Consider the following 25,913-nt stretch of genomic DNA (forward strand, 5'->3'; position numbering starts at 1 on the left):
TCACACCTGTAATCCCAGCACTTTGGGAGGCCAAAGCAAACGGATCACTTGAGGCCAGGAGTTCAAGACCATCCTGGCCATCATGGTGAAACCCCCATCTCTACTAAAAAATACGAAAATTAGCTGAGCATGGTGGTAGGTGCTGGTAATCCCAGCTACTTGGGAGGCTGAGGCATGAGAATTGCTTGAACCTGGGAGGTGGAGGGTGCAGTGGGCTCAGATTGCAACACTGCACTCCAGCCTGGGTGACAGAGCAAGACTCTGTCTCAAAAAAAAAAAAAAAAAAAAAAAAAAATTTGCTTTTTTAAACAGTGAGGTAGTTGGGTTCAGTGGCTCATGCCAGTAATCCCAGCAATCTGAGGCCGAAGCAGGAGGAACACTCGAAGCCAGGAGTTGGTGACCAGTTTGAGCAACAGAGTTCCCATCTCTACTAAAAATTTAAAAAGAAAGCAATTAATCAGGTGTGGTCTCAGCTCCTCAGGAGGCTAAGGTGGAAGGATCACTTCAGTCCAGAATTTAGAGGCTGCACTGAGCTATGATTATACCACTGCATTCCAGCCTGGGCGGCAGAGTGAGACCCTGTCTCTAAAAAACAACAATAAATAAAACAAAACAGTAAGGTATGGTGCTAAGTGGTATTTTTTCTAAAAAAGCATACATTCATAGATGCTCACATATACATGTAAATTTTCCCTAAAGGGATACAATAAACTGCACAGTAGTTGCATTTGAGGAAGGAGAAAAATAAATTATCATTTAAATTTTGCCATGTGCACTATTTTTCTAAAACCTTCCAAGCTTTTTAATTAATTTAGAGAAAACTACTTTTACTTAGTTCCTGTGGGTGTTTTGTATACAGTGTAACTAAGTATTACTTAGTTCCTATGGGTGTTTGGTATACACTATAGAGTATTACTTAGTATGACTCAGTAAAACTGCTTTTACTTAGTTCCTGTGGGTGTTTTGTATACAGTGTAACTAAGTATTACTTAGTTCCTACGGGTGTTTCGTATACACTATAGAGTATTACTTAGTATGACTAAGTAAAACTACTTTTACTTAGTTCCTGTGGGTGTTTTGTACACAGAAAATAGCTTAAGATTCCATTAGATTTGTTTCAGTATGTACATTATTCATCAAGAGACCTAAGAATAAATAGGAACACTGAAGAAGCGTGTAACAATGCTTTACCAATATTGTTATAGATAGCACATCAAAATGCCAGAGACTGGGGAAAAATGCATGATCATGAGCTAAAGTTAGACTGGTATGGAAAAAATAACCTGCAGGTGATTAACAATTACCATAAGTGACATACACAACATACAATAGTTATGTTTAAGTAGAGGGCAGTATCTGAATTTAAGGCAATGCATCATGTATATGAAGAATGACCTTATTTCCACTAGTTGTAAGATATCCCCAGAAAAGTATTAGATTTATTACATTTAGGTAGATAAGTCTGTAGTAAGTATAAAGCTGCTCGTCTAAAATGAAGCACAAAACAAATTAAAAGAAAAAATAAAATGAAGCACAAGCAAAGATTTCATCTTTGAAATTAGATGATCATAATCTTTGGACATGAGATGGTCATAATCATCTTTCCCTCTGTGCTGAATCATTGCCTTCAGAATACCACCACCATGTTAATACACTTGCCTTTAAAAAACCTCACTTCCATAGTCTGAGCAACAAAATAACAACTGTAACATGTTATAATCTATGCAATAAGATTCCATGAGTCTAATATTAATATAAACAAAGTAAACTGGGGAAAGTAAAGTTTATTCCAAATAATAAATGTAGATGCCCAGTGTGGTGGCTCATACCTGTAATCCTAGCACTTTGGGAGACCAAGGTGGGTGGATTACCTGAAGTCAGGAGTTTGAGACCAGCCTGGCCAACATGGTGAAACCTCACCTGTACTAAAAATACAAAAAATTAGCTGGGCATGGTGGCGGGCACCTGTAATCCCAGCTATTCGGGAGGCAGGAGAATCACTTGAGCCCAGGAGGCAGAGGTGGCAGTGAGCCGAAATCGCACCACTGCACTGCTGCCTGGGCGACAGAGCAAGACTCCATCTTGAACAAAATAAAAAACAAATAATAAATGTAGAAAAAATAAACAGAAGTAGAAAGCCACCATTTGACAGCCACTATAGTAGCAGTGACAGTTGCTGACAAGAATCATCAATGGATGCTAAAATTAGTGAAAGTATTGAGAGACAGAATCTCTACATTGTCTCAAAATATCTCCCCACAAAGTTCTTATTACAAAAGAAAAAATAGTAACTTTACCCTGAAGAAGCCTGGCAGACACTACTTAACCAATTGGTCAAAGTTACCACCACTACTGAAACAAAAATCAACAAACACCATGTGCCTCTAGATGAGGTGCACTGAAAGCAATAACACTTCTGAGGAATTCCATCAAAAATGCCTCACCTGGTGCCAGGCACGGTGGCTCATGCCTATAAATCTAGCACTTTGGGAGGCTGAGGCAGGAGGATCACTTGAGGTCAGGAGTTCAAGCCCAGCCTGCCCAACATGGTGAAACCTCGTCTCTACTAAAAATACAAAAAATTAGTCAAGTGAGGTGGTGGGCACCTGTAATCCCAGCTACTTGGGAGGCTGAGGGAGAATCACTTGAACCCGGGAGGCAGAGGATGCAGTGAGCCGAGATCACGCCACTGCACTCCAGCCTGGTCGACAGAGTAAGACTCTGACTCACTCACACACACACACACACACACACACACACACACACACACACAGCCTCACCTGATGCTAACCATGGGAGACATCAGATAAACCCACATTGAGGGGCATTCCACAAAATAAACAAACAAACAAAAAACTAACTTATACTCCTCAAAAACAGGAAAGTCATTAAATCAAATGAAGGATTACAGGTCGCTCATGCCTGTAATCCCAGCACTTAGGAGGCCAAGGCAGGTAGATCACTTGGGGCCAGGAGTTTGACACCAGCCTGGCCAACATGGTAAAATCCCGTCTCTACTAAAAATACAAAAAAATTAGCCAGGCATGGGGTGTGTGCCTGTAATCCCAGCTACTCGGGAGGCTGAGGAATGAGAATTGCTTGAACCTGGGTGCGGAGGTTGCAGCCAGCCGAGATCCCACCACTGCAGTCCAGCCTAGACAACAGAGCAAGACTCTGTCTCAGAAAAAAACAACAACAACAACAAAATGAAGACCAAGGAACTGTCCCAGATTAAAAGAGACCAAACAGGCTGGGCATAGGGACTCACACCAGCAATCTCAGCACTTGGGGAGGCTGGAATTTGGCAGGCAGATCTACCTGAGCTCAGGAGTTCGAGACCAGCCTGGGCAAAACAGTGAGATCCTGTTTCTACAAATAAAATTTAAAAATTAGCCAGGCATGATGGTGTGTGCCTGTAGTCTTGGCTACTCAGGAGACTGAGGTGGGAGGAACCCTTGAGTCCAGGAGTTCAAGTTGCAGTGAGCCATGGTCACAGCACTGCTCTCCAGCCTGAGTCACAGAGCAAGACTGGCTAAAAAATAAAAATAAAAAAAGACAAGAACCTATCCAGCGATAAAAGTCAGCCAGTTATTGTCTACATTTAACTAATATTTACCCAGGGCAAGGAAAGCTGTCTGAAACATGTCAGAGGCTGGACTCTCCATTTGGTCATCCTTAAAAATACAGTGAGTGACCACAAAGTTCCAGCCTCAAAATGTAAACTGTCAAAAGAAATGTTGATGGGGTCCTGAAATCATTATTAGATTTTGTTAAAGTTTTAGGAATAACAGAAGGAAACAAATGCTATTCATTTCCTTAGGCACGACCTGGTATCAACATGTAGGGTTCATTTCAGTTTGAAGAACTTAAGTGTATCAGTAGATGCCCAGATTTCCAAATTCATTTCATCCTCCTCATGTGTATTTGTTTTCAGCAGTCCTTAACTGTTTATTCTAAATACTTATCTTTTCAAAAATACATTTTAGAGACAGGATCTCACTCTGTTGCTCAGGCTGGAGGGCGTAGCACAACCACGGCTCACTGCAGCTCACTGGGCTCAAGCGATCTTCCCACCTCAGCCTCCCAAGTAGCTGGGACTACAGGCATGCACCATCACACTCAGCTAATTTTTTATTTTTTGTAGAGATGAGGGTCTCACTATGTTGCCCAGGCTGTTTTTTGTTTGTTTGTTTGTTTGGGGCAGAGTCTCGTTCTATCACCCAGGCTGGAGAGCAGTAACGTGATCTCAGCTCAGTGCAGCCTCCACCTCCTGGGTTCAAACGATTCTCATGCCTCAGCCTCCTGAGGAGCTGGGACCACAGGCCACAACACCACACCTGGCTAATTTTTTTGTATTTTTAGTAGAGATGGGGTTTCACCATGTTGGTCAAGCTGGTCTCGATCTCCTGACCTAAAGTGATCTGCCCGCCTTGGCCTCCCAAAGTGCTGGAATTACAGGCATGAGCCACTGCATCCAGCCACCCACCTTGTCTTGAACTCCTGGGCTCAAGCAATCCTCCTGGCTGCAGTTTCCCAAAGCGCTGGGATTACAAGCGTGAGACATCACACCTGGCAATATTTTATCTTTCATACACTTAGATTTTTCTTCTTTTTGTTTAGAATTTGACATTTTTTCATTTGCTTATCTTCCTATACCGATTTATTATCTTTTCTTTTTTCCAAACTGACTTCCCTATCAAGGCTAATATGCCATGGAATTGCATAAAATCCTCACTTGCTCTTGTTATGATGTAAATACATATTCACCAGAATACCTGATACAGGCCGGGCGTGGTGGCTCACGCCTGTAATCCCAGCACTTTGGGAGACTGAGGCGGGCAGATCACGAAGTCAAGAGATCGCGACCATCCTGGCTAACACGGTGAAACCCCGTCTCTACTAAAACTACAAAAAATTAGCCGGGTGTGGTGGTGGGCGTCTGTAGTTCCAGCTACTCGGAAGGCTGAGGCAGGAAAATGGCATGAAACCGGGAGGCAGAGCTTGCAGTGAGCCGAGACAGCACCACTGCACTCCAGCCTGGGACACAGCGAGACTCCGTCTAAAAAAATACCTGATACAATTTTTTTTCTTTTCTCTTTTCTTTTTTTTTTTGTTTGAGAGAGTTTCACTCTGTTGCCCTGGCTGGAGTGCAGTGGCGCAATCTTGGGTCACTGCAAACCTCCGCCTCCCAGGCTCAAGAGATTCTCGTGCCTCAGCCTCCTGAGTAGCTGGGACCACAGGTGTGCGCTACCACACCCCGATCATTTTTTGTATTTTTAGTAGAGACGGGGGTGGTTTAACTCTATTGGCCCGGCTGGTCTCGAACTCCCGACCTCAAGTGATCCATGTGGCTACCTCAGCCTCCCAAAGTTCATATGAAAGGCATGAGCCATCACACCCAGCCACCTGATCTAATTTCAAACCACACATTAGAGCGGAGCAGCCATTCTCAAAGTATGGTATAAGGAATCCCTGACACACTTTCAGGAGGACCAAGAAGTTAAGACTATTTTCCTAATAACACTAAGATGTTATTTGCCTTTTCTGCTGTGTTGTATTTGCACTGGTAGAGCAAAGGCAATGATGAGTAAAGCTGCTGGTCCTTAGCATGAAGCAATGCAGTGGTACTGAACTGTACTAGTAGTCACTGTATTCTTCTCTGGCATTTGCAGCGAAGAATTATGCAAACTGTTTAAAACTGTCCTAATCTCAATCCTTCGGTATACATCCTTTTATGATTTGTATGAAGAAAAGGGAAGCATGCATAAAGCACTTCTGCTACCTATCCTGGTTGTCTGCACAAAAAGCACTGTGCAGTTGTTTGAGTTGCAAGAAGAACCAGTCAAGCACCGTTTCTACCTGAAGAACTACAAGCAAAATGTAGTTACTTAAAAGCTTGAGTATCTGGCAGATATTTTCTCAAAAAGGAATAAAATGAGTCTGTCACTTCAGGTAAAACGATTTTCCTGAAGTATCTGTTGCCAAATGACTAAATTTGAGCTTTTAAGTAAAAACTAGTATTTTGAAAAACTTCTGTCTATTACCAATGAGCTTTGACAGCCTCCCAATCCTCGTGGATAAAGATCCTTTCCGAGTATAAGACAATCAATGGATTCTTTTTTTGTAACAAGTACAAAAAAAATTCACTGATATGATTTCAGATTCCACATTGAAACTAGACTTTAAAAAAACTACCACTTGGTGTTACAGCTCTTTTAGAATTTGTCCAGCAGGTGGTTTTCCGGTCTTTACCAGTAAGCCCCCACCCCCGCACCTCCGCAAAAAAGCTACCACTTGTAGCTGGGTGCAGTGGCTCACGCCTGTAATCCCAACACTTTGGGGAGGCCAAGGCACAAGGATCACTTGAAGCCCAGGAGATCAAGACCAGTCTGCACAACATAGTGAGATCCTGTCTCATTTTAAATTTAAAAAGGAATTTTTTTTAACTACCACTTGTCATATTTTGATGTAGCACCAAAGAATATCTGTAATTATTTATACTCCTTCCTTTTCTAACTACATATCCATATGTGGCTGGATTTTCCTCATATACTTCAATCAAAACAATACATGACGACAAACTGAATGCAGTAGTAGTTACCAGTTTCCAGTTGCCTCAAGCCAAAGAAACTTACAAAAATGAAAAACAGTTCTCTTTTATAAGAGTGTTTTAGGGCCAGACGCGGTGGCTCATACCTCTAATCCCAGTACTTTGGGAGGCTGAGGTGGGCGGATCACTTGAGGTCAGGGGTTTGAGAACAACCTGGCCAACATGGTGAAACCTGGTCTCTACTAAAAATACAAAAACTAGTCAGGTGTGGTGGTGCATGCCTGTAGTCCCAGCTACTCGGGAGGCTGAGGCAGGAGAATCGCTTGAACCCAGAAGCGGAGGCTGCAGTGAGCTGAGATTGCATCACTGCACTCCAGCCTGAGCGACAGAGCAAGACTCTGTCTCAAAAAAGAGTTTTTTATTTAAAATTTTATGTTAACATGTAATGGGTTTTTTATAAAACCTCTATCATTCCAGGAGGCTGAGGCAGGAGAATCGCTTGAACCCAGGAGGTGGAGGTTGCAGTGAGATGAGATTGCACCATTGAATTCCACCTTGAGCAACAATAGCTAACCTCCATCTCAAAAACAAAACAAAACAGACCTCTATCATTCCTTATAACTGCTACAAAATATGCCACAGAATATATCGTTAGGGCTGGGCACGGTGGCTCACGCCTGTAATCACAACACCTTGGGAGGCCGAGGCAAGCAGATCATTTGAGGTCAGGAGCTCGAGACCAGCCTGGCCAACGTAGTGAAACCCTGTCCTACTGAAAATACAAAAATTAGCCTGGTATGGTGGCAGGCGCCTATAATCTCAGCTACTCAGGAGGCTGAGGCAGGAGAATCACTTGAACACGGGAGGCAGAGGCTGCAGTGAGCCAAGATTACACCACTGCACTCCAGCCTGGGCGACAGAGCAAGATAAAAAAAAAAAAAAAGGGAATATATGGTTAGAATAGGGTATGTTTTCTTTTTTCCTTTATTTTTTTATTTTTTGTTTATTTTTTGAGACGGAGTCTCCCACTGTCACCAAGGCTGGAGCACAGTGGCGTGATATCAGCTCACTGCAAGCTCCACTTCCTGGGTCCACGCCATTCTCTTGCCTCAGCCTCCTGAGTAGCTGGGACTACAGGCGCCCGCCACCACGCCCAGCTAATTTTTTGTGTTTTTAGTAGAGATGGGGTTTCACCGTGTTAGCCAGGATGGTCTCAATCTCCTAACCTCGTGATCTGCCTGCCTCAGCCTCCTCGAGTGCTGGAATTACAGGCGTGAGCCACCGCACCTGGCCAGAATAGGGTATGTTTTCTTTTGATGGCCATTTAGGTTATTTCCTATTTTTAACTATTAAACAATACGGAAAAAACACATGTCTTTTTGCCAAGTATGTCTTTGTAATAGAATACTACAAGTGAAATTGCTGTTATGGAGAAAGGCATTAAACATGCCTCAAAGTTACAAATAGTTGAACATTAAAGTGCTTATTCTTTCCCTTTAAAACATGGGTTCCCCCAGGCGTGGTGGCTCATGCCTGTAATCCTAACACTTTGGGAGGCTGAGACGGGTGAATCACGAGGTCAGGAGTTCAAGACCAGCCTGGCCAACATGGTAAAACCCCATCTCTACTAAAAATACAAAAATTAGCTGGGCATGATGGCGCACACCTGTAGTCCCAGCTACTCTGGAGGCTGAGGCACTAGAATCCCTTACCCAGCAGGCGGAGGTTGTAGCGAGCAGAAGGTTGCAGTGAGCCGAGATCGCGCCACTGCACTTCAGCCTGGGTGACAGAGTGAGACTCCGTCTCAAACAAACAAACAAAAAACAAATAAACATGGGTTCTTGCTGTGTTACCCAGGATGGTCTCCCAAAGTGCTGGAATTACAAGCGTGAGCCAAGCACCTTGGCCTTAAAGCACTTTTAAACAAGAAGAAAAAAGGAAGGACTCTCAGTATTGTCTTCCTTTACAAAAATTCCCCTTCTACAACTCAAAGATAGGCAATTGCAAAATGTCCCAAACAGTAAAATTAGAGCTAGAGATCTTTTTTGCTCGAAAAGTAGACAACAGTGTTAGTTTCAGATTATCTGTAGGATACTGTTAAAATGTGATGTGTAATATAGTATAACCTAAGAATTCTGTGTTTTACAGACTCCCACCTACTAGAGACCCTTTTTACCAATTCCTGCTTGGCGATTTGGATGGAGCTCTTTTACAATATTGTACGATATTGCTGATTAAAACTGTGCTTACAGATTACACAAAGCCATGAGGACTGGGTTGTTTTCCATAACACTTAGTTGAAAGGTATTCTCATTTTAAGTTCTAATAGATACTGCCAAATAGTGTGCCAAGAAGTCTTTGCCAATTTACTCTTTAGCTATATGAGTGGCCATGCCTCCACAACCTTGCCAACACCAGATACGGCCAATCTTATTCATTTTTCTCCAACCTCATAGGCAGAAAATGTCATTATCGTTGGCACTTCCCTAATAACTAGTTAGACTAGAGTGTTTTTTTTGTTTGTTTTGCTGTTGTTGTTCTTTGAAATAGGATCTCACTCTATCGCCCAGCTTGGAATGCAGTGGTGCAAACCTGGGCTCAAGCCATCCCCCCGCCTCAGCCCCCCAGTTAGCTGGGACTACAGGCACGCACCACCATGCCTGGCTAATTTTTGTTATTTTTTGCAGGGACGGGGTTTTGCCATGTTGCCCAGCCTGGTCTCAAACTCCTGAGCTCAAGTGATTGATCCACCTCGGTCTCCCCAAGTGCTGAGATTACAGGCATGAACCACCGTGCCCAGCCTAGATTGGATATCTTTTTGTACACAGATTGACTTTTCAGCTATGCCCTTCTGAACTGCCACTTCTCATCCTTCGTTCATTTTTAAACTGTTTCTACCTCTTTGGAATTAGGAATTCATCTCCTGGTCTATTATTTCCTTTAAGTATGATCTCTCCTAAGATAATTCCATAACTAAACACATTTTAGGGATTCTAAGATCCATGCACCTAGATATAAAGCACCAATTCTTAACTTATTCACAGTGCATAACCCATATTTTACAAAGAAATGTGAAACACTCCTATGTCTCCGTATATATGAAACATAAACCATAAACCATGGGGTCATACAGGAATAGGCACACCCATCCCCCATTTTCCACTGCCACATGGTAAATACACAAACTTATTAGTGAGACAATATCACTTTAGTACCAGATAATCCAAGAAGTCCTTTACAGACATTATCACTTAATTCCCAACAACCCTCTGCCATAGGTCTTATTACCCTCATTTACAGATTTTAAAAACAGAAATCTCAGAGTTTAATCAGTTTGCACAAGATCACAGGGCTAAGCAAAGGTTCCTACTGAGGCCTGTGTAGCTCCAAGCAAGATGCCACTGGCCCACCCTTACCACTGTGCTGTACTGCTGTCCCCAACTTTAGGTAGTAGTACGTGCACACAGAAGTGTCTATCACATTTTTCTCCAAAGGTTCATTACATCACTTGGGATGTCTTTAACAAAAATCATACAATACCGGGAGCTTTAACCAGCACCATTGATTGTCTTGCCACAGCTAACCTTAAAAAAATTACATGGGCTCAGTCAACCTTATTATAAGATTCTAGTCCTGTATCACAATTTGCCTTAATTACCCTGTCAGAGGATACCCTAAGAACAGCTGTGAACTCCATGAAATGTTTTGGGAGCATAGCCAGACCCATGCTTATAAAGTACTGAAGAGGCAAAAGTTCAGTGGGATCTCTGGTGAGCATTTTCCAAAATTAACCTAGGCATCAGTCTTCCATGATAATCCCAAATCAGCATTTGCTAAATGGCATGAACTAAACTACTTAGCTCCTAAAGTCAAACACATGAAGAATGAGAATAATGCAGTCACTCCATCACGCACGCAGGCTGCTCTAGCTGCCCTCTCCGCTCAGCCTCAATCACCATCCTGCCTCACACTCCAGCCTCTTTAATCTCAAACAGCTTGTAGTTCCCACACACACCCCAGGATGTTTCACACTTACATGACGTGGCTCCTGCTGTCCCTTCTGCCTCTTCCCTCCTGGGTGCACACGGTTATTAGCCTCTGCCTATTTTCACATCCCTCTCTGAATGTATTTCTCACTGGTAACAACCAGGCTAAGCCTAATAATGCCCCCTCCTCCTATGTTCTGGGGCATCTCACATATACCCTATGACATATTGACAACTTCTCTTTACTTGGAGAGATTTTAACCCACCTTTAGGATCACTGCCACAGTGAACCACCATTACTGTTGAAAAATAAAAAGACTGTCACCCAGGAAATCAGACAGAACAAAGTGAAAGCCACTGTACTCCATGTCTTTCTTCAGGACAAGGGTCTTACTACTTTTTTTTTTGGAGACGGAGTCTCCCTCTGTTGCCCAGGCTGGAGTGCGGTGGCGCGATCTCGACTCACTGCAAGCTCCGCCTCCCGGATTCGAGCCACTCTCCTGCCTCAGCCTCCTGAGTAACTGGGACTACAGGCGCCCGCCACAACGCCCGGATAATTTTTTGTATTTTTAGTAGAGACGGGGTTTCACTGTATTAGCCAGGATGGTCTCAATCTCCTGATCTCGTGATCCACCCGCCTCGGGCTCCGAAAGTGCTGGGATTACAGGCATGAGCCACTGCGCCCGGCCGGGTCTTACTCTTCTTTCTAGCCCCTGAAACCTAGCATAGAATCAACTATGAGCACAGGCACTTAATCTATGCTTGTTAAACTAAAAATTTACATAAGATATTAAGTCATTTCAGAAACTCAAAAAATGCAAAAATAGGTAAACTCGCATACAAGAAATACAGAAACTAAAAATTTCAACTGCACTTAACTCTCCAAAGAAAGAGCAAGAGCTTCTCCATTTTTTGCAAAACCAGCTGGAAAAAAAAAAGACATCTGGGGAGAGCTCAGTCACTTTTCAACCAGCATTCTTTTTGTTGTTTTTTAACCACTATTACCACAGGTTCTCTTAACTAGATTCTCTCATTATCTGCCCTGCTAGGACCAAAAGCTGAGTAGCACCTTCTTTTGGAAGCTAATTCTTAATCAAATTCCTCCTCAAAATGTGGACCTTCTTGAAGTTTCCTCCGCAAGAAACTACTGTTAGTTTCTGAAGTAGGATGCAAAATTTAAGGTGCTAAGTACGGGAGAGCATGAGTCCTAGACATCTTAGCTATAAGGTATCAGAACTTCAGCTTTACAGCTTTTTACTTAATTTTTATATACAAGGGGCACAAATGAAATGGGCAAAGACTTGTCAGAGTTAGCACATCCATGGTAGAAGAGTGTGTTCCTACAATTATATAGTCCTCCATGTTTGATGAGACAGTTCTTACTCAAACGGTCTCACTGCACACTTCATTGAAAGAAGCTCTTTGTTGTCAAACTTATAACTAATTATGTCAACATAAGAAATTTAGTTTTGAGGCCAGGCGCAGTGGCTCACGCCCGTAATCCCAGCACTTTGGGAGGCCGCGGCGAGGGGATCACGAGGTCGAGATCGAGACCATCCTGGCCAACCAATATGGTGAACCCCATCTATACTAAAAATACAAAAATTAGCTGGGCGTAGTGGCACGCGCCCATAGTCGCAGCTACTCGGGAGGCTGAGGCAGGAGAATCCCTTGAAACTGGGAGGCGGAGGTTGCAGTGAGCCAAGATCGCGCCACTGCACTCCAGCCCAGTCGACAGAGCAAGACTCCGTCTCAAAAAACAAAAACAAAAGCAAAGAAGAAATTTAGTTTTAGGTTTTTCAGAGAGCTTTCAAATTTAAATGTCCACATCTTTTGACATAACAATTCCCAGTTTAAGAATTTACGTTATAAAAATTCTCAACCAGGGGCTGAGTGCGATGACTCACTCAGTACTCCCAGCACTTTGGGAGGCTAAGGCAGGAGGATCACTTGAGGTCAGGAGTTCGAGACCAGCCTGGCCAACATGGCAAAACTCCGTCTCTACCAAAAAATACAAAAATTAGCAGGGTGTGGTGGCACACACCTGTAATCCCAGCTGCTCAGGAGGCTGAAGCATGAGAATCCCTTGAACCCGGCAGGTGGAGGTTTCAGTGAGCAGAGATCACGCCACTGCACTCCAGCCTGGGCGAGACCAAGACCCTGTTTCAAAAAAAAAAAAAAAATTTTTAAAACTTCTCAACAAGAAGTCTGATGGCATACACGTAGGTACACTTGAATAAAGTTACTATGAAAAGGATGGCTAAATTATTGCACACCTATGCTGAACAATGCATCTGTTGGTTAAAAAAGAGAACTATTTGTACCTACATTGAAGATTCTTCAGGATACATTATTTAGTAATAGCACAAATTATAAACAGTATGATTTCATTACTATATTCAAAGATGTTTGTGGACACATGCATAGAGCTTCTAGAAAATATATTCAGCAACGAGTGTAAGCAAGCCCTGGGAACTACTAGAGAGAGTGAGGATTGAAAAACATTTTCCACATTTTATGTATTTTGAATTAATCTGAACGTGCACATATGTAAAAATTATCAACCTGTTTAATATTTATACAATCTGTTGTATCTATGTTGTATCTGAACAAAAAAGGTAATACATGCTCATTGTAAATTAAAAACACACCACCCGCAGATTATTACTTGAGTCCACATCCCAAAAGAGAACAAAGATCTTCCATGTTTCTGTTATCACCATCAAATCTATTTACATCCATCCAGCTTCCCCATCTGAATCTCAAGGAGAAAAATACAACGGCTTCCATTGGAATGACTATTGCATGACGTTGTATTCATCCTTTACACACATTGTCCAACAGGATCCTATGAAGCATCATGTCCATTCTAACTTCCCAAGACCTCAAATTCCTCATCCTCAAGCTACAGCATGCATTTAGTAAGTGGAGCTGGAAATCAAGCCCAGATCTAGACCTCATATCCCACAAAACAAGCCCAGATCTAGACCTCATATCCCACATCCTCCTGGCTTTTCCCTTCAGTTCAACAAAGACACATGTGGCAAGCAACCAGTCTCCTCATCGAGAGGTTTCAGCATAGTTTCTCCTTCCTACTCTCCTGTTCCTCAGCAGTATCTCACATTCAAGACATTTTTTTCTGTAAGTCAGGGTCATACAAAACTTGCTAACAAGCTGAGACAGACAGACACCGTGGACTCCACTCCAGATACCTCTACCTCTTGCAATCTAAGAACATATCTCCAGGAAACACAATCAGCCTCCTGAGACAAAGCCGTGACATCTACCTCCCCATGCCCTCTGCTCTAACCTCCTATCTCCTTAGGCCCCTCTCCAACTTCTCCGCAAGCCACTTATATTAAGATGAAGCTACTAAAAAACACATTGAAACAAAAAAAGTCTCATTTTTCTGTCTTAAAACAGGATATCCATGTTTTTATTCTATAATAAGCCCTGGGGCACAGACTACCTGTATACTAGTCTTTTTCCTAAATAAAGAAGATAAATCAACCCTTCAAAAAAGCCAAACAGGATTTCTGTACTTAGAGAAGGCAAGAAATAGGACATCTCTGCTCTGACTTGCCACTGCAAACATGACTGGGCTCCTGTGCAAGCTACTTTGAGGATTTGGACAACTTAAATGGGAGCGATGAAGTCAGGCAGAGTTGCAGCACCTGGCAATGGGTTCCCGTGATTATCTGGAGGGCCTCAGGCAGGTTGCTTCTCCCAGGGTTCTATGGAGAATCCTTTGGTAAAGCATCTATTGTGCTATCTCATTTTTATTAGTTTTCCTTTCTTATAATATTTAAATACATCCTGGAAGTAGTACTCTATTGATCAAAGGACTTGCATAGACAGCAGAAAAGTCTCGAAAGGAGTTATTCAGAACAAGTCCCCTATCTCAAAATCAACTGATCTAACATATCACCCAGTTTTTGATTAATAATTTTGGTCACTATTGTGACCAAAGACAGGATTCATAATTGGGGAAACATGCTACTTTACCAAGGACCAGATTTTTTTAAATGTAAAAATGAGGGAATTTAGCTCCTCCCAAAAGATTTCTTCTATTTCTTTTAGCAAAAGTTTAATGAACAAAATGGAAGGAATACTTAATTTATGCCAGTGTCCTAAAATAACCAGGTGAAGGTATTTTAAACCTGGCTCATGATATCCATAAACGTTTTGGCCAACAGTTTCAACCTCTGCTTGTCAAATCACGCATTTAGACCAACATTTGGAAGAACTGGACTTGGGGCCAGGTGCGGTGACTCAAGCCTGTAATTCCAGCACTTTGGGAGGCCGAGGTGGGCAAATCACAAGGTCAGGAGTTCGAGACCAGCCTGGCCAACATGGTGAAACCCCATCTCTACTAAAAATACAAAAATTAGCTGGGTGTGGTGGTATGCGCCTGTAATCTCAGTTACTCGGGAGGCTGAGGCAGGAAAATCACTTGAACCTGAGAGGAGGAGGTTGCAGTGAGCTGAGATCATACCATTGCACTTCAGCCTGGGCAACCAAGTGAGATTCTGACTCGAAAAAAAAAGAAGAACTGGACTTGGTCTACACTCTTTTGGAACCTAAGATAGGTTCAGACAATTTTCCCAATGTTATGTTAATAAGAAAGCAGAATGAATTTGTAAGAAAGTGAAGGCCAGGCACAGTAGTTCACGTCTGTAATCCCAGCACTTTGGGAGCCCAAAGTGGGAGGACTGCTTGAGCCAAGGAGTTCAAGACTAACCTAAGTAACACAGCAAGACATCGTCTCTACTAAAAATTAAAAAAAAAATTAGCCAGACGAGGAGGCATGTGCCTGTAGGTGCCTGTAGTCTACACCTGTGATCACTGCACTCCAGCCTGGGCAACCGTGCGAGATCCTGCCTCAAAAAAAAAAAAAAACCAAAAACAAAAGTGAGCTCACACTCACCAGAAATGTTAAAAAAGTGCAAGAGTAGATCAACTGGCCAGGAGCGGTAGTCCCAGCACTTTGGGAGGCTGAGGTGGGCAGATTACCTGAAGTTATGAGTTCAAGACCAGCCTGGCTAACATGGTGAAACCCTGTCTCTACTAAATATACAAAAAAAATCAGCCAGGCATGGTGGTGGGTGCCTGTAATCCCAGCTACTCAAGAGGCTGAAGCAGGAGAATCACTTGAACTCAGGAGGCAGAGGTTGCAAGTGAGCCAAGATCACCACTGCACTCCAGCCTGGGTGACAAGAGTGAAACTCCATCTCAAAAAAAAAAAAAGAGTAGATCAATCGTCATTTGTCACAGACAAGCCTTGTCCATTGAGTCAGAGGATCTACTAAGGAGATTCTTCCATCTCTAACAGATACATAAGTACTCAGATATTTCTAGAAACTAAGAAAATGCCAGGCACAGTGGCTCACGCCTGTAATCCCAACACTTTGGGAGGCCGAGACAGGTGGATCACCTGAGGTCAGGGGTTCAAGACCATTCTGGCCAACATGGTGAAACCCTGCCTCTACTAAAAACTACAAAAATCAACTGGGCATGGTGGTGCGCACCTGTAGTCCCAGCTACTTGGGAGGCTGTGGCAGGAGGACCTCTTGAACCCGGGAGGCGGAGGCTGCAGTGAGCCAAGATTGTACCACTGTACTCCAGCCTGGCAACAGAGCAAGATTCTATCTCAAAAAAATAAATAAATAAAAAACTAAGAAAGTGAACAAAAATTGAATAAATGAATTCTGAAAGAAAGGTTACATCCCAGGTTGCTCCAAAATTTGTAAATCGTTCTCCTTCTATTTACAGCAGAGCCAGGCCGAGATTTAACACCACCCCCACTCACTTATTCATCCATCTACATCACTCTCGGTGGTATTCTACACAGCTGATTACACCCTCCTTCTCCAAAGGCTTTCTTCATTTATCTCCCAGAAACAGTTTGCCCTGCTTGCTTTCTTCTACTTTACTGTCCTTCCTCACCCTCCTTTGCTGGTCTTTCCTTCATCCTACAGCCATAGGCTCAGTCCCTTGATGATCATGTCCAATTCCAAGGTTTCAAATGCCACAAGCTAATGAAGTCTCCAAATGTCACTTCTATGTCCCATCTCCCCCTGAGCTCCAAATTGATATATCTGCCTACTAACCTTCTTCACTTAAATTTCTAGTAAGTATTAGAAACACCATATCAAAACCAAAGTTCCTATTTTCTACCCAAGAATCTGCTCCTCTCCCAGTATTCTCCATTTTGGTAAATGGCACCATCTTCCACCCAGTTGCTCTGGCCAAAAAATCTTGCAATTCTTCACTTTTCTGATACTCCTCAGCTAATCCATCAGCAAATCCTGTTGGCTGTTCCTTACAGCTATACAGAGAATAGCCACTACTCATTACCTCCAAAGCTAGTAACACATCATCTCCTGCCAGAATATTACAACTGTGCTAAATGCAATTTTCAGGTATTTTCTGTTGCAAGCATTTTGAAACCACTACTCCACCCTTCCTTCAATTTGTGGAAGATGACATACAAAGATAGCCACCATCAATTCCTCTCTCGGTACATGCATGCCACTCTACCAACTAAAGATGGAGTCTATTTCCATATCTCCCCTGAATCTGAGCTGACCTGATGACTTGCCTTAATCAATAGAATGTGACAGAAGTAATGTGCCAATTCTGAGCCCAACCTTTAAGAAGACTAGCAGCTTCCATTTTCACTTAGGGTAAGATCAGTCAACTCTGCCAGGAAAAAAAATCTCCAGCTTCTTCTGAACAATATCATTTGGAGAAAGGTTACAAGGACGGCCAGTTACATCAGCAAAGATTCCCTGGTCCTTTTAGCCCAGTTTAGTAATGGACCTGAGTGGCACATGTGGATCAGAAACCACCACCTAACAGACACAGAATGAGAAAGAATAAATTGTTCTGAGCCACTAAGTTTTGGGGTGGTTTGTTTATGCAGCAATAGATAACTGATATACCATAACCACAATAGAATCAGCTCCCTAAACAACTAATAATAATGCAATAATGCCAGGCATTCTAAAGACTTAGGCTCCTTTCAGCTTATAGTTCAATAGATTCCTCTAAGAATATATATATATTTTTTTTTTTTTTTGAGACGGAGTCTTGCTCTGTCACCCAGGCTGGAGTGCAGTAGCGCGATCTCAGCTCACTGTAAGCTCCGCCTCCCAGGTTCACGCCATTCTCCTGCCTCAGCCTCCCCCGTAGCTGGGACTAAAGGCGCCCGCCACCAAGCCCGGTTAATTTTTTTGTATTTTTAGTAGAGACGGGGTTTCACCGTGTTAGCCAGGATGGTCTCGATCTCCTGACCTCGTGATCCACCCGCCTCGGCCTCCCAAAGTGCTGGGATTACAGGCGTGAGCCACCTCGCCTGGCCCAAGGATATTTCTACAATAACTTTAAACTATTTCCTAATCAAGTTATATGGTCTCAGGATAATTCTCTAAAATATCTGTAGTTTATGTAGTATGTAGTCCCCTTCAGGGCAACAAAATTCACAGAATATGTCAATATTTAGAACTGTGTTTATTTACCAATACTGAATACTTGCCAAACAGCAATTTCAGACCATGATAAATTACACCCTTAATTTTAATGGAACACTCAAAACTATGTATGCTTGCCACCAGCCTTCAAGCAAAATTCTGGCAATCCAAGCCAATTTGTAACATCAGATTTATGGGGCTGAGATCTTAACTAAGAATACCAATCCTACCCCTTGGTCATTGCTACCACACTGCCACCTCCTGTCTTATGACTCTGGAAGCTTGAATCAGAGGCAACAGTTGATAAAGGAAACTCAGCTAAGAATAGCACAGCTAACCATCTCGTCTTTCCGCCTCTCCTTCCTCCCAGACCAAACCAACCACCAGAGTTACTGAATGGATAACTCACACCTTCCAAAAATTAGTTATTGCTAGAAAAGTTGCTGCCTGGATGCTGCTAAAAACAATTATAATGGAGTCACTTCAAATACATGAAGGTAGTTTGACAGCTTCACTTTAATACAAAATCCCAATCCTATAACCACACATTAACTAAACTTGTGTCGCTCATAATAGTTTCAAAGCGTGGCAAAGATCATTTCCCCCTTGCTAACTGCATGAAAGAGGTACACAGGCAAAAACAACAGAGCTACAGAAAAAAAATTTAAGTCAAGCTCCTTACGGGAAAAACCCCAGATCTCTGTAATTCCAAAAGATATTTTTAAGCCTTAGCTGATAACCTATTTATTTTGAGCACAATGGCAAAACCTCAGAACAAAATACTATATACCCCTTGTAGTTTATCATAATGGCATCTGGCCTGAAAAGAGAATGTAACTGATCACACAAATCAAAAGGAAAGCCAGAAACAGAAGCCAAGATTCTCGATTTCCACTGGCTCCTGGCACATGTCATGTTTCCGTAACATCTTCCTCAGAGTTACTGTGGACAGCCATACAGTAGAAGCTACTTATCAACATGCATCTAATTTTTTTAAACTCTTATTAAAACCAAAGTAAGAAATCTTTCAAGATCTCTGAATTTGTTTTGAGAAAATATGAAATTAGGAAAAAACATCTTTTCAGCTACAACCACTTAGGCAATCCCACACTGATCTTAAACTGAGCACTTGAAAGATAACCTAGTTTATAATTATTTAACCAGCCAAGAAAGTTTCCTAACATTCAGAACCTCAAGTCTCTGCATGTGTGAGAAACTTTCCCGAATCACAAGATTCACCTAAGCCATACACTGATAAGGAAGGAGTACCACTGCTATTTGTACCTGTGTTTAAACGTTCTACATTAAAAACAGCTTTTGCTGTCCTAAGACTTTGAAGTCGGAGGCAGCATTGAAGGGTCATGTGCCCTGGCTAATGGGCACGTTGCTGGTCATGACACTAGCCTATCCTATCCTTAACACCTATTAAAATGCAACACTAGCTTTTAAATAGCCACTTAAAGTAAGTTACATTTAAAACCCCAATGACTTTACATTGGGTTCTATTCCATTTACATTTTAAACACAAGACTAATATGGAAATAAGTTCTTCACTTTCTTTTTTGCATTTTCCCCCACTTTTACTGTGGTAAATACACATAAAATTTACCATCTTAATCACTTTTAAGAGTACAATTCAATGGTGTTAAATACATTCATAGTGTTGGGCAACTATCACTGTTTTCTTTTTTAAGGAAACAAAAAAGAACGTTTGAGCTTAGGCACCACAGTCTGTTTTAAAAGATCTTACTCTAAATTAGCCAGGCATGGTGGCGCATGCCTGTAATCCCAGCTACTAGGAGGGCTGAGGCAGAAGGATCGCTTGAACCTGGGAGGCAGAGGTTGCAGTGAGCCGAGATCGTGCCACTGCACTCCAGCCTGGGCAACAGAGCGAGACTCCATCTTAAAAAAATAAAATAAAATAAAAATAAAAATAAAAAAAATCCTACCCTGAAAGGAAGAAAAAGGTAAAGGATCCTGCCTAGAAAAATATTAACTATAATATCCTATTATTTTTTTCTCCTTTCTTCAAATGTATTTTTTCCTACACATAATCCTAAACAATGCCAACAGCTAAATCATGAGGGAGTTTAATAAAAATATGCTTAGGTTCTTCATCACATAGGAGGCAGCAACAACAACAAAAAGGTTAGGTTCTAAAAAACTGAACATATGAAAAATTATTTTCATAATTTTAAAAAGTAATGGAAATTGAACTAAAACCACCATCCTCTCAGTTCCCCAGTGTCAGCAATTTTCCTCTTCCCTCTCCCATGCCCAACAGCCCACAACATAACAAAAAAGGACATCAGTGCTATTTACATAATCACATAGGGGCACAAACAAAGCCCCACAGGATACCAGCAGCTCTTCCAACCAAACTCAGCTACAACATTTCCAAGTACCAACTATTTTCCACACCCACCCTTACTTCCAAGGTGGAGGGAAAAAAGTTGAGCCTATACTTCGGAGTCAAAGTCTTCATGTTCTGTATCTTTTATATTTAGAATAGAGAGTGCAACACTATCACAGATATCCAATGCAATCTTCTCTTTAGTCCAGCTGCAGGAGACTTCAATGTCTGTAAAGTAACTGCTATAATCTTCCCCAACTGAGGGGTATCTGAATGCAGAAAAGCCACATTCCTTCCACATTCCCTTGAGACCTCAGTAATTGGGAGCTAAGCTTGGTCTGAACCAAATTCAACCTTACTCCTTCCTGAAAGGGTCCCCCCTCAAGCTCCACTGGAAGTCAAAGCCAGGCCAGCCTGCCAAGCCTCCAATCACCTCCTGGGCCTGCTCCCCTGTTTAGTCAGCGCAAGCCCATTCATCCATCTCAGCGTGCATTCTCCAGCACCAGGTTCCTGACATGCCTTGTATATCAAGTATAAAGGTCACTGCTGCACATGTGGGTGTGCCTGCCTCAGATGCCCACATGATGATGGGATGGAATGAAATGACTGCTAAGCAGAAAGAACTCCACCCTAAAGTCCAGCAGGCTTGGCAAGGATTGGTTTGTGGCATTCAACTATCAGAGCAACCCCCATCAGTCAGTACAACCTCTTGACCTTCCCTTAGGTGCTGGGCATGTGGTCACCCTGATGCCTTCTCTGCCCGCTTCCAGAGCCTATGAAAATGGTGGAACAGTCCAGATATGGGAAACTGCATCACAGCTCCAAGGGTCAGTTAAAATAACTGTAATATAGATTTCCAGAGGCAGAGAAAAAAGGTTTTTTTTTTTTTTTTTTGAGGTAGAGTTTCACGCTCTTGTTCAGGCTGGAGTGAAGTGGCACAATGGCTCACTGCAACCTCCAGCTCCCCAGTTCAAGCAATTCTCCTGCCTCAGCCTCCCGAGTAGCTGGGTGGGATTACAGGCACCTGCTACCATGCCCAGCTAATTTTTGTATTTTTAGTAGAGATGGGGTTTCCCCATGTTGACCAGGCTGGTCTCGAACTCCTGACCTCAGGCGATCCACCCACCTTGGCCTCCCAAAGTGCTGGGATTACAGGCGTGAGCCACTGCGCCCGGCCAAAGGCTCTACTTTTAAGACATTTCAACACAAGCAAGGAACATGATTGTTCTATCAGTAAAAAAAATCTCCAATGTTCTCATCCCTGTTTACTTTGTTAGTAAGATAGTACTGTATCATTTAAAATCCTGAGCATTTTAATGAACTTGAAAATTCAATTTACATTGTTAAAAATGAACTTGAAAAATGAACTTGAAAATTTAATCTACATTGTTAATAAACTGAAGATACATTGATAAATACTTGCTGTCACTGGTGACATCTTACCTTATGTGCTTTCCTAAAGAGGAACTCCTGTTTATTATAAAGTAACAAGTAACTAAGTATATATATGCTTTTGGACTAAGCAAAAGCCTTTAAGAATAAAACAGGCAGTTGTTAACAGGTAATGTTTTTAAATTAATCCCCTACACCTGGGGAGAAATTCCCATCGGTTAGCAAAAGCAAAGCAGCAGGGGAAGGCACAGTAATCTGTATTTACATGTAGCTCGATGAATTGTAAAAATCCAAAACATTTCATTTTTAAATTTAGAAACTCTCTCAAATGTTAAAATGCCAGTCCTTGAGGCACAACCATTTGCTTATTTATTCAACATTTTAACAAAATTAAGACATACTGACCAAACATAATAACAATTAGAATTTGTAAAATGGGCTTATGTTTTTTTCCTAACCAATTCAGGCTATGGCTTTAAGCTTCTTTTTACGGGAATATGACTTCTCCCTCGATTTTCAATTCTTGTTAAACCAAGCTCAATTTATATGAAAATCATGTGACCCCTACCAAAATTCCCAACTAGAACTAAATCTATCAGGTCACTCAAATCCCTTTCAATTATCTTAATGAAATTTAAGTATGAGAACAAGAAAAATCCAAACCAACTCATCCTTAAAAACAAGATTTGTGAAAATGCTTTGCCTGGGAAGAGAGCTGAAATCTACACAGGCATACAGATGAGATGTTTTGTAGCCATCTATTTCTGCACAGCACCAGAGAAATGCATAGCAAACCCTCCTGCTCTCCAGCACACACTCTCTCACCAATATCTAACCAGATACACGCAGCCCTGATTTAAATTAACTTTCGGCTTATTGTTTGGCTCAGGTTGGGAGCTGGGGGGATGGGAGAGGGGCAGGCAGAAACCCTAACCCCACCATGCAAAATCCAGAAAGGCTTAGAGGCCCACCCCGGTGCGACTGGGAGGGAGCAGTGCCTTTCCAGTTGCAGTTAGAGCCGGAACCTATGGTGTGAGTTGGCTGAAGGTTTTAAAAAACAAAACAAAACAAAAAAATAGAGCCGGAATCCGGCCTGCTCTAGCGAAAGGAAAGGAGTCTCCACTGCTCCATAAGGCTTCATAAGAAAAAGAAAAAGGGAAAGAGCCATGTCTCCAAAATGCTTCAGAGGCTAAAACAGTCTACAAACATTCTGTAAAGCGACATACTACACACATGATCTCGGAGACGAGAAATCCCCCTCCTTAAGTAGTACGAATCTTCCTGTCTTCATCTTTTGGTGGTTGTAAGCAAAAATGTACCCAGGAGTAGTGGGGTGGAAAGCGGGGAGACAAAGGTGCTGATTGCAGGAACCTGTAGAACTTTGGAGTGACTCAAAGGCACTTCTGGGCCAGAGAGGCCCCAGCGTTTACGCACGCGTTCCAATACCCCTGGCGAGCTCACAGGGCAGAGGCAAATTCCTCTCCAGTCGGCCGCGCCCACGGCCTCCCAACCCCGGACAGAGAAGGAAAAGAGGGACCCCCGCGTGTCCGCAGCTGCTTTCGCCTCTCCTGCTCCTGGAGGGGTGGGGGAATCATCCGCTGCTTCCCAAGCCCTGCAAACCCCCCAAACTGCTTGTTGGGACCCATTTCCCGTAGGAGCAATTTGACCCGCTCGGACCGAGGACATTCAGCTGTGAGCTTTCGAGAGATTTTGTAACCAATAACCATAATCCCGCGGCAGAAGCCACAGAAAAGCTTTCAATTCCTGCCCAGCATCATCAACACACACACCCCCGCCATAAACTTAAAAGCAAGGAGAAAAGACCGGAACACCACGCCACACGGCAGGGGGTAAGCACCAGAGGACAAGAAGTTCTCAGCTGAGTCTCTCCACCCAATAACGGAGTGAGAACAGAATCGGGGCAAACAGAAGCAGCAGCTCACCTTTGCCTTTTTGGGACCGAGTGCTCAACTTCTATGGGTTTCCCGTGCAGTTCTATTTTACCTGCGGACACACAAGAAGTGAGACGGTCGGCCGAGTTCAGCGGCTCTCCCTGCCCGAAGACCCGCACAGCCCAAGCGGCGACACAAATGGCCTCCTGAGGCCCTCGAAGGGCCCCCGAGGCCCGGACGCGGCTCCAGGCGGAGGGAGAAGCCGACCCCCTCGAGCGGCGTGGGCATTTAACTCGCAGATGGTTGGGGAGCAGGGGCCGCTGGCGGGCCCACTACTTGGGTATCAGTCCAGTCTCCAAGCCTCCCCCACCCACCCCTGGGGGCCACCAACACCACGAGGCCCGCAAGAGGGACGCGGCCCACCCTCTCACCGCCCTGGACACGCTCCACAGGGCAGACTCGGGGCAGGGGGCTCCCCTGGCTTTCTTCAGGAGGGGGCGCCCTGGCCCTGCCCTCTGCTTCAGCCCAGACCCGCCGGGAACACTCAGCGGTGGGCTTGAGGAAGACAGGGAGTGGCGGGAAAGGGTCGGGGACGGCAGGGGAGACCACGAACGGGAGAACTGGCAGAGGCGCAGCTCGGCACAGGCTGAACCAGGCGCGAAGGACGGCGAGGCGCCCGCACCACGTCTGAATTGATTAAAAGGGAAGCCGAAAGGCACGGGGCTCCCATGGGGACCCCAACGCAGCCTTCCCCCTGGGCGTCCTGCTCCGCCCGGCACCGTCCCTCGCCCTGGCGGAGCCATACCCGGAGGCCGCAGCCCCGCGCCAGGGCCCGGAGAGCGGCGGGCGGCCGGTGCGTGGCGGCGACTCCCTTCCAGGCGACCAGCCGCCCCCGCCCACCTGCCCCTATCGCTCGTCGGACCAGGGGAGGTGGAACGGGGAAACCGGGCACACACTCTCTCCTCCCACAGGGTGGGGAGGAAGCGCGGGGCCGCCTGTGCGAAGCACCAGCCTCGCGGTCTCACTCGGCAGCACGGTCGAGGCCACTTTCCGTTCTCCACGGCCGGGGGTTTCGGGGCGCAGCACAGACAGCGCCGTAAATAACGACCGAGGAAAGCAGGAAGGAACGAGGCACAGGCGGGCATTCTAGCTCGGCCCCCGAGGCCCAGCGTGCCGGGGCCTGGAGCACGCGCCTGGGCCCGGGCGGGGCGCCGGGGGAGCGCGCCTCCCCCAGCCCCGCGCCCCCCTTAGCCAGCGCCGGGGCTTTCTTGACAGCGCGTCCGCCCTCACCCAGCAAACCCCGGCCGGGGAAGCAGAGCCGCGGGCCGGAGTGGGAGCCGGAGCTGAGGAGAGCCCCGGCCCCCACGCGCGTGGGTGTGGGCGCTCAGGCCTCACCCCCGCTCCCCCAGCGCGCCGGGCCTGGGGCCCGCGGAGCCACCCGGTGGGCCTGGGCGGGCGGTGCAGGGCTGGGGCGAGAGCCCGGGTGGGGCCAGGCCCGGGCCCACCTGAAAGCGCCTCGATGGCCTTGAGGGCCCAGCTCTCGTCCGGGCAGTCCACGAACGCGTAGCCAGTCTTCACCAGGAAGGGTCCCGACACCGGGATCTTGGCGTCCTTGAAGATACTTTCTAGGTCCGAGGGGGCGGCGTTCTCGCTGAGGTTTCCGATATACAGTTTGTTCATTGTGAAGAGTGGTTGTTTAAAAAAAAATAACGAGAAAAACGAAAAATTAAAACCACCCACGGTGATGGATGGATCCAGCTGGTTTTGTTCCCCTCGTCTTCTCGCCTTTAAAATACACAAACACAGTAAGAACCAAGCACAAGAACGAGGAGTGAAAAATCAGATCCGAGGCTTGTTTTTTCCTTGTCTAGATGTGTTTTAAAAGAGAAAGAAAAGAAAAAGCCTAGCTACAACCCAAACGCATCCACCAGTCTTCCTAAGTCTTAGGAGGAGGCGGGATTAGCAAGAGAAAGGAGGAGGAGGAGGGGAAAAAACTACTTTTTGTCTCTTCCTTCCCAACCCCTTTGGCTTCGGCCAGCGGACTGTGAAAATATCACACTACGTGAGGCAGGCGCCGCCTCCCCATAAAAAACCCAGAAGGGTGACTGGCAGGAGGGAGGGGAGAGGAGGAGGAGGAGGAGGAGGGAGGAAGGCGCAGGAGGCGGAAAAAATCCGCTCCGAGTGTCCGGCTTTTTGAATGAGCCACGTGTTCAAACTACAAATCAACGTCTCACGTGAGGAATCCCAGAGCCTCAATTAGAGTGGGTT

General features: G+C 44.4%; 1 protein-coding gene and 1 non-coding gene across 5 annotated transcripts in view; one reads left to right on the top strand and one right to left on the bottom strand.

Moving 5' to 3' along the window:
- IGF2BP3 (insulin like growth factor 2 mRNA binding protein 3) overlaps window positions 1–25,702 on the bottom strand; it is a 153,477-nt gene extending 127,775 nt beyond the window's left edge. Inside the window, exons 1-2 of one of the 4 annotated variants that reach the window (XM_003807939.8) lie at window positions 25,151–25,702; window positions 23,697–23,757 (exon numbers count right to left, since the gene is read on the bottom strand). In XM_003807939.8, the coding sequence (XP_003807987.1) occupies window positions 23,697–23,757; window positions 25,151–25,325 (236 nt within the window). In that variant the 5' untranslated portion in view covers window positions 25,326–25,702. Of the gene's footprint in view, window positions 1–23,696; window positions 23,758–24,450; window positions 24,806–25,150 lie in introns of those variants that run through there. The other 3 variants (XM_008960055.6, XM_055115773.1, XM_034963801.3) reach the window with 3 other exon arrangements.
- On the top strand, window positions 6,200–6,264 carry LOC112440559 (U7 small nuclear RNA). The gene has a single exon (XR_003028592.1). It is a non-coding gene; the product is annotated as a U7 small nuclear RNA (small nuclear RNA).
- Window positions 25,703–25,913: the final 211 nt, after the last annotated feature.

This window comes from Pan paniscus, chromosome 6 (genome assembly GCF_029289425.2).
Source record: "Pan paniscus chromosome 6, NHGRI_mPanPan1-v2.0_pri, whole genome shotgun sequence".
NCBI lineage: Eukaryota > Metazoa > Chordata > Mammalia > Primates > Hominidae > Pan > Pan paniscus.